This window comes from Nanorana parkeri, unplaced genomic scaffold (genome assembly GCF_000935625.1).
Source record: "Nanorana parkeri isolate BGI_ZX_2015 unplaced genomic scaffold, ASM93562v1 scaffold960, whole genome shotgun sequence".
Classification (NCBI taxonomy): Eukaryota; Metazoa; Chordata; class Amphibia; order Anura; family Dicroglossidae; genus Nanorana; species Nanorana parkeri.
The window spans coordinates 151,815-159,622 of NW_017307228.1; the positions used below are offsets into that span (position 1 = coordinate 151,815).

General features: G+C 39.9%; 1 protein-coding gene across 1 annotated transcript in view; it reads left to right on the forward strand.

The window, feature by feature from the left end:
* The window catches only part of LPAR4 (lysophosphatidic acid receptor 4), a 36,453-nt gene extending 29,095 nt beyond the window's left edge, over positions 1-7,358 (forward strand). Inside the window, exon 2 of the mRNA XM_018566582.1 lies at positions 5,858-7,358. Coding sequence (XP_018422084.1) covers positions 6,006-7,061 — 1,056 coding nt within the window. The 5' untranslated portion in view covers positions 5,858-6,005 and the 3' untranslated portion in view covers positions 7,062-7,358. The remainder of the gene's footprint in view (positions 1-5,857) is intronic.
* The last annotated feature ends 450 nt before the right edge of the window (positions 7,359-7,808 follow it).

The following is a 7,808-nucleotide window of genomic DNA, read 5'->3' on the forward strand; positions in this document are numbered from 1 at the left end:
GGGTCATCTGGCAGTCTCCGGCCACCTAAATTAGGACCCGGAGACTGCCAGATGACCCCGCTCGGAGCGCCGCCCACCGGAGCAGCAGTGACGCGACGCTCGGCGAGGTAAGTAAGAAGAAACCTGACCACTGAGAAGCTGACTCGAGTATAAGCCGAGGGGGGCACTTTTCAGCACAAAAAATGGGCTGAAAAACTCGGCTTATACTCGAGTATATACGGTATATAGATTCTCTTTAGGATGTGATAGATAGATATATCCATCTAGCACATCCTAAAGAGAATATCTATATAGATAGATATTCTCTTTTGGAATGTGATTTTTGTAATAACTGTTTTCTTTGATACTGACATAATGTGCTAATGCTTAGAGCAGGAGTCCTCAAACCTGCTAAACAAAGTGGCCAGTGGTCAATGGGAGGTAATACCCCAAGCTTGATGAGTGGGAGTAAAACATTTCCTAGTACCTGTGGTGAGTGGGAGGCACCATAGTTGATATCGGTGGGAAGAATAGTGCCCCATCATTGGCCTAAGTGGGAGAAAAAGCATCTCATCAATGGTTTCAGTGAGAGGAATTGTGCCCCATTAATGTTGTAGGAAGCAATAGTGCCATATCAATGTCCGTAGGAGAGGAAATGTGCCCGATCATTGCTGTCCATAAAGAGAGGAAAAGTACCCCAGGGACCGGTTAAAGGCAAGCAAAGGATCACATCAAGCCTGTGTGGTACAGTTTATTGAGCACTGTATTAATAATTGTTGGCTATGCTTCCATACTGTGGGACAGCAATCTCCTTACAGAGATGCAAATCTAGTAACACATTTTAAGGTTATGTCCTGCAGGCATGATGTCTAAACTGTCTATTTGCATCACAGTTGACCACTTAACATGACCCAAATGTAGATTGAAAGGACAGACTCAATTTGTGGCAGAACTTTTCAAACTTCAGACACACCCTTGACACAGCCCTCCAGAAACTTGGTTGTAAAAAATCTAGAAAACTAGCGCAAAATAACTGTATATTCGCACAACACTTTTTCCATGGATGAAATTATTGAATTAGATTAGGTGTGAGCTTGATGGAACAGGTTGAAAGATTACATATGCATCCCCAGTGAAAAGCTAGAGCTGCTTACCGGTAAGTAGAAAGTGACATGGAGAGTTTTACCAGCATGCATCATCCAGTAAATGTTTCATTACAGGGATCCTGTTTTCAGCATATGTGTATGTGGCGTAGTTATATTCCCCAAGATCTGCCTGTATGGCTATAATAAAGAACCTTTGTTGGTGCATTTGCTGACAGTTGACCAATCCTTCCTGTTTAGGTCAGCTGTTACACATGCTAGCAGAAGTTTGCACTGGACATTGTTTAGATTGAACCTTTTGGCTCCCCTTCGTAACTGTTTTTAGGGTTCTAGCAGGCAGCAGTCTTGTAGGTACCTACTCGCATATTTAGATTATCTTCAGAGCACCCTGGGATCTCTGAAATCCTGGGCATTCTAATAAGCAAATATCCTGATACTCTGGATGCTCTAATAAGTAGAGCTGCAGCTAACAATTTTTTTTCAAAATCGATTAGTTAGCCGATTTATTAAGTTCGATTAATCGAATAAAATTTTTAACATTAAAATACATTTTAAAAAATGGCTCCAGTGATGGGCTACTAGTTTGTATTGAGATTGCAGTCCATCACAGGAGCAAACTTGGAGCCGTGGAAGTAAAAAAGAAAAAAAAGTGTGGTGTGCAATATAGTGAAATGAAAAGTGTAAAATTATACAGCAATGAATGGCATCGGCTATAGAGGACTACAAAATCCAGCAATAGTACATTATACAGCACAATGCAGTATACCGCCAGCTATAGAGGAATACAACAAATCCTAGCAATAGTACATTATAGTTGGCGGTATTCTGCATTGCGCTTTATAATGTACTATTGCTGGGTTTTGTAGTCCTCTATAGCTGGTGGTATTCCGCATTGCGCTGTATAATGTATTATTCCTTGATTTGTAGTCCTCTATACAGCGCAATGCAGAATACCACCAGCTATATAGGAATACAACAAATCCCAGCAATATGTTATACATACAGTGTATAACGTATTGCTGGGATTTGTATTCCTCTGTGTAATATACAGCACAATGTACCATCAGCTATAGAGGAATACAAATACCAGCAATACATTATAGAGCACCATGTGTGGGGAAAGTGCAGGTTTACCTGAGCAGTCTTCCAGCAACTTGTTTCTGAGATCGGGCCTCATTTGGAACCAAATCCCTCTCTCCCTCTTTTCTCAGTTGCTTCTGGTCTGATATACAGATCTCTGTGAAAAGTTTCTATTTAAACACGAAAAGTGTTATTCTGCACTAAATCCTTTATATTATCTCTTATCTTGTTTGCCATTTTGAAAAACCAGAATAAAGGAAATGTAATGAGGAAAAAAAACAATTCTAGGTTTAACCAATCTTTGTTGGCATATACCGTCTTAATGGTTCACATAACCTGGGTGCGTAGAAAGGGTGTGTCCATTGTCTAAATACATTGTGCTGGAAGGTGTCCCTCTTTTTGGGAGGCTTTCTAGTGTTGGGAGAGGAGTGGACATTAGGTAGTACTAAACAAAAGTTAATGTTGGCTCTCCGTGCTTGGCACAACATTTCAACTTAAGTGCAGGTCTTGGAAATGAACCCTTCTGGCCATAAATTATATGGTTTGTTTGTATGTTGACAGACAACTTTCAATTATATAAGGTCACTGAGCCAGCCCATATGGTAATGCCAGTAAATGGTGCCTCTTACATCTTTTTAATTGCCAAGATGTTTTAAAGCTGAGCCAAAACCTATATTCCTCTGTCCTGAAATGCCTTTAGGTTTTCATGTTAAACACCCTATTTATATCACACACCACCACAAAAATGTCTTTCCCCTGTTATTATATTTTTCTGTGGCTTTCTGTCATTTTATTTTTATCACCCATCTGGTCATATTGGGTTATAGTTGTACACGTGTTTACCTAAACTAAATATTAAATATGCAATCAATAAACTCCGATATTTAGTAATGATGTAAAGCAAAAGTATAGTGTATTTTCACTGAGTGCATACTTTTAGTTATTAATACAGTGCTTACCTTTTGATACAACTGTCACATTTTTAACAGATTGCTCTCACATTTTTTGCTACTGCACTAAGGGCACTAAAGCGCATGTTAACACAATGCGTGGCAATGCACATTACCTGTTTGTAGGATGTGGTGGCATTCATTCTGTATATCACCCCAACACGCCATGCATTGCAACACAGCACAACAGGCAGCAATTGACTGTTGCGGTGCACTGCCAGAAAGGCTATATGCACCTGTTTTGGTTTGCTCTAGGGTGTTAGCTCTTCAAAACAAATGGGCACAATGCACATTAACACATGGAATAACACGTATTAACGCATGTGCAGTAACAAACTGCAATAGTATGAGTGGGCCCTAAATGTGGAGTTTGGAGCTTAGGAAAATCCAGTGGCTCAGCGCACTTACAGACTCATTTAAATGGGATCTATAATGTTTTCAGTTCACATTGCAAAGAGAAAATTGACTTTGCTTGGTGAACTGGGTGAATTTGTGCTGCCTCAACAATAATTAAGCAAAAATACAGGTTTTTGCTATTTTTAAATGTTTCTTGCACATTTGGTTATTCATTGAGTGAGTGAATTTTCACCTCATTTACTAGGATAAGTAAAGACATGAATATGCTCAACCCCAATGAATAACTAAAGAGGGAGCATTTGAATGAAAGTTAGAAATATATGCTGTCTGATATCGGATGAGGCTGCAATGATCACTTGTTTAGCTGTTTATAAAAATGTACTTTTCAGCTTAGGAAGAAGTAAAACAATGCTTTTCTTAAAAAAAAAAAAAAAAAAAGTGCTTTAACTGCTAGCTGGATTGAAGACTACATCTTTTTATCAATTATTGAGAGAATATATCAGCCACACGGAGTGTATTGTTTTCAATACCACCATTGTGGAGCATGGAAGGCTTTTGAGCTTCCACCCTGTATATTTGTTGCTATGACCGCAATAGAACATGAGTCTCTGAAAGAAGAAGGTTGCCAAACTTAGCTAGAAGATATGCTGTCCGCACACCATTCTGCTTCAAAATGTCATCTTTATTCATATAACTTTAGCATGACATCTGGTATATTCCTTTTTAGCATCAAAATGGAAAGGAATACAAATAAAAATGAGATTCCAAAGCAGAATGGTGTGCAGATAACATATGTTCTAGATAGCATACAGTGGTGGCGCCCTCAACCAGTTGTTCCAGCACCCATTGGATTCTGGGGTACATCGGCACAGTGTGCAAAGGGGATATTACTAAGACAGATGTCAAACTGCAAAATACCTTTAAGTGATTTAGGTTCTCAAAGCTTAACTCCAGGTGAACCATAGATTAAATGATATATGGGAGCTGTTTTATCTGCCAAAGGATTTGTACTTGTCAATCCATTTCTGGGATTTACACACCTCTGGCAGCACAGCATATCTTGATTTTTCTATGCTTACAGTTTTAGAAACATTCACAGGTCCATCCCCTACCCCCCAGCTTGGGAGTGGACAGTAAAAGATGCAGCAGACTGAGGAGCTCACCTCTGTTACTCTGCTCTCTCCTCATTAGTATGTCCTATGTTCACACATAAGCTCTGCAGTGTGGTCAGCAAGAAGTGGTCAGCAAATCGTGATGCCTTTCCCTCTAGAGGGGAGGGGACAGAAAAAAGGCTAAAACCAGGTCAAATTCAGGTACTGGCACTGATTGCGTAAAAGAAAATACTGATGTATTAAAGGAGAATTATGAGGTGAGTGCTTTTCACTCATCCTCATAGTTCTAGCCAACCTGTGACAATGAAACTGTCACAGGTCGGCTCAGTAGATCGGGAAGTGAGTGAACACATACCGGTGTTCGCTCACTTCTCGATCCTGTCACGGCAGAGAGCCTTGACAGGGCAGGGGCTGGATTCCCCCCTCCCCGCTCCGATCCTCCAGCGTTGACTGGCAGAAAGGACGGGGGAGGGGGATGGTACAGCTGGCTCTGCCTCTAGATAGGCAGAGCCAGCTGTCACCCCCGCAGCTGCGCAGATCCAGACATAATTATCGGGATCCGTTTCAGCTGCGGCGTCTCAGTATATCACGAGCTGTAGCTCGCGGTATACTGCGGCGTGTCAGTATACCGTGAGCTGTAGCTCACGGTATACTGAGCTTAGGGTGACTGGAGGACGCAAGTTTGTGTGATCCCGTTACCCTGGGGAAAAGCTCTAACCCCATAGTTCTCTAAGTGCAGAGCCGCATTTGTTTTGTCTTTTACATGTGCCTTTAGTTCAGCTTTGAACAGAATGTCGAAACTCTTTTCACTGGCATTCCCCTCTGTTGAATGGTTGGGCGGGTCTCTGAACCACCCATGGCCATCCATTTTACCACAATAGGCTAATGCTGCTTTCAGATAGGTGGCTCTTTTTGTCTGCGGTTATAAACGCATTACTTTTTAAAATGGCAAAGATTTTGTGTCAGCATGCATTTGGAAAGCAGTGGATATTCCTCTCTGACAATGGAAAATATAATTGAGCTTTTGGGAAATATGGCATATGACTGCATAGTAGTGTACTACTTTTTTTTTTTTTCTAGTTTTTGAAATTTCTGCCTGGTGTTTTTAATTACCCCTTTAAAATGTAGCCTCCTGCTTTCTGAAAATCACATTTTGCACAATTAAAGTTAAGCCATTTCCTTGCTTAATACTTTGGTAACAATGTGTGCTCATTATTGTTGAATTGTAGACTGTCTGAATATACCTAATTGTCAATTTTGGTCTGTTTCTGTTTAGGATAATGATATGCACCATGGAAATGAAGATATTTACAACTGACTTCAGGCTTTGGCACAAAAAGATGAAATGGCATTATTGCTTCTAGAATCTTCTATGGATGCTGTTAAACCCACGCAGGATTTAGTGGAACCTTCCAGACCCTGGGATGGAAAATTACAGCATTTACAATAGTAACTGCTCCATCGATGACTCCTTTAAATACAACCTCTATGGATCAGTTTATAGTGTGGTATTTATCTTGGGGTTAATCACAAACTGTGCTTCCCTTTGTGTCTTCTGCTTCAGAATGAAGATGCACAATGAAACTGCCATTTACATGACCAATCTTGCCGTGTCTGACCTACTGTTCGTATTCACCCTTCCTTTTAAAATATTTTATAACTTTAACCGCCACTGGCCCTTTGGAGACACTTTATGTAAGTTATCAGGCACGGCATTTTTGACCAACATTTACGGAAGCATGCTTTTCCTGACTTGTATCAGTGTGGATCGTTTTTTGGCGATTGTCTATCCATTCCGTTCTCGAACCATTAGAACACGAAGGAATTCTGCTATAGTATGTGCAGGAGTTTGGATCCTAGTGCTCAGTGGAGGCATCTCTGCTTCACTTTTTTCCACCACCAATAAGTCCACAACAAGCACCACTTGTTTTGAAGGCTTCTCCAAAAACATTTGGAAGACCTATTTGTCGAAGATTACCATGTTTATAGAAGTGGTTGGGTTTCTAATTCCATTACTGCTGAACCTGACCTGCTCCTCATTGGTTCTGAGGACGTTAAGAAAACCAGCAACCTTGTGCCAGATCGGAACCAACAAAGAAAAAGTTTTGAAGATGATTGTTGTCCATGTTGCCATTTTTGTTGTGTGTTTTGTCCCCTACAATTCCATCCTTTTTCTTTACGCTTTGGTTCGTTCACAGGCAATAGCAAATTGTTCTGTTGAGAGATTTGCAAGGACAATGTACCCCATAACTCTTTGCATTGCAACCACAAACTGTTGTTTTGACCCCTTTGTCTACTACTTCACTTCCAAATCCTTTCAAAAATCATTTAACATCAACCCTCTCATAAAAATGGATACCCTGTTCAAGATAGATCCTGTGGCAAAGATTCATTTTCCAGCAACGCAAGAGGATCTAACGGAACAAATAAACATTAACAATGGAGGCGATCTCATTCCAGAATCTAACTTTATGGACTAGAAATCTGTGTTCTAGTATAAAATACAAGTCTCTAGTGACTGGAACTATAATTTATAAAGGAGCCTTTGAGCTCCATGGTCAGTATTATAGATGGTATAAATGTGTATAAAGATAGAGTTTTAATTTAAATAGAAAATACCCTGTATACTGTAAAAAGAAAAGGCTACAAGTGTGGTTTGGTCACAAAAATGTTTTTGTGTGTAAATATTCAACAGAAAGTATTGTAGATGTACTGTATGTGTTCCCTTGACAGTGTTCTAGTGTTTATGGCATTTTGAATGTGAAAAAAATGATCATATACTACATTCTTTGTATTTTGATTTCTTTATATGGTTCCCTAAATTGTAAAGCACTGGTGAGAAAATGTTTTGTTTTAGGAGGGCTATGGATTGTGTTATGGCAAGTTTTTTCAGAGCAGAAGTATAAGCTGTAACCCTTCATAATCAATCCATCAGGAGCAATCGAAATCTCCACAGCGTACCCAAGGACACCATCAGTAGAGGAATTATTAAATTCCTTTATAGAAAAGTTAAGGTTAAGGGACATGGTTTTGTGTCTCAGGCCGCAGGCAAATTGTATGTGATCTCAAGTTGGGGCCATTAGTATTTTGCATCCATATGACCTAAAATGAAAAGTGTTTTACTTTAGTGATATTCCCACAGTTTTCTGTGCAATCCTAGTGTCAGAACTGCATAAACATCCAATGTGTGATCAGTACAGTCAGGTGCTGGAATACTATGGCAGAAG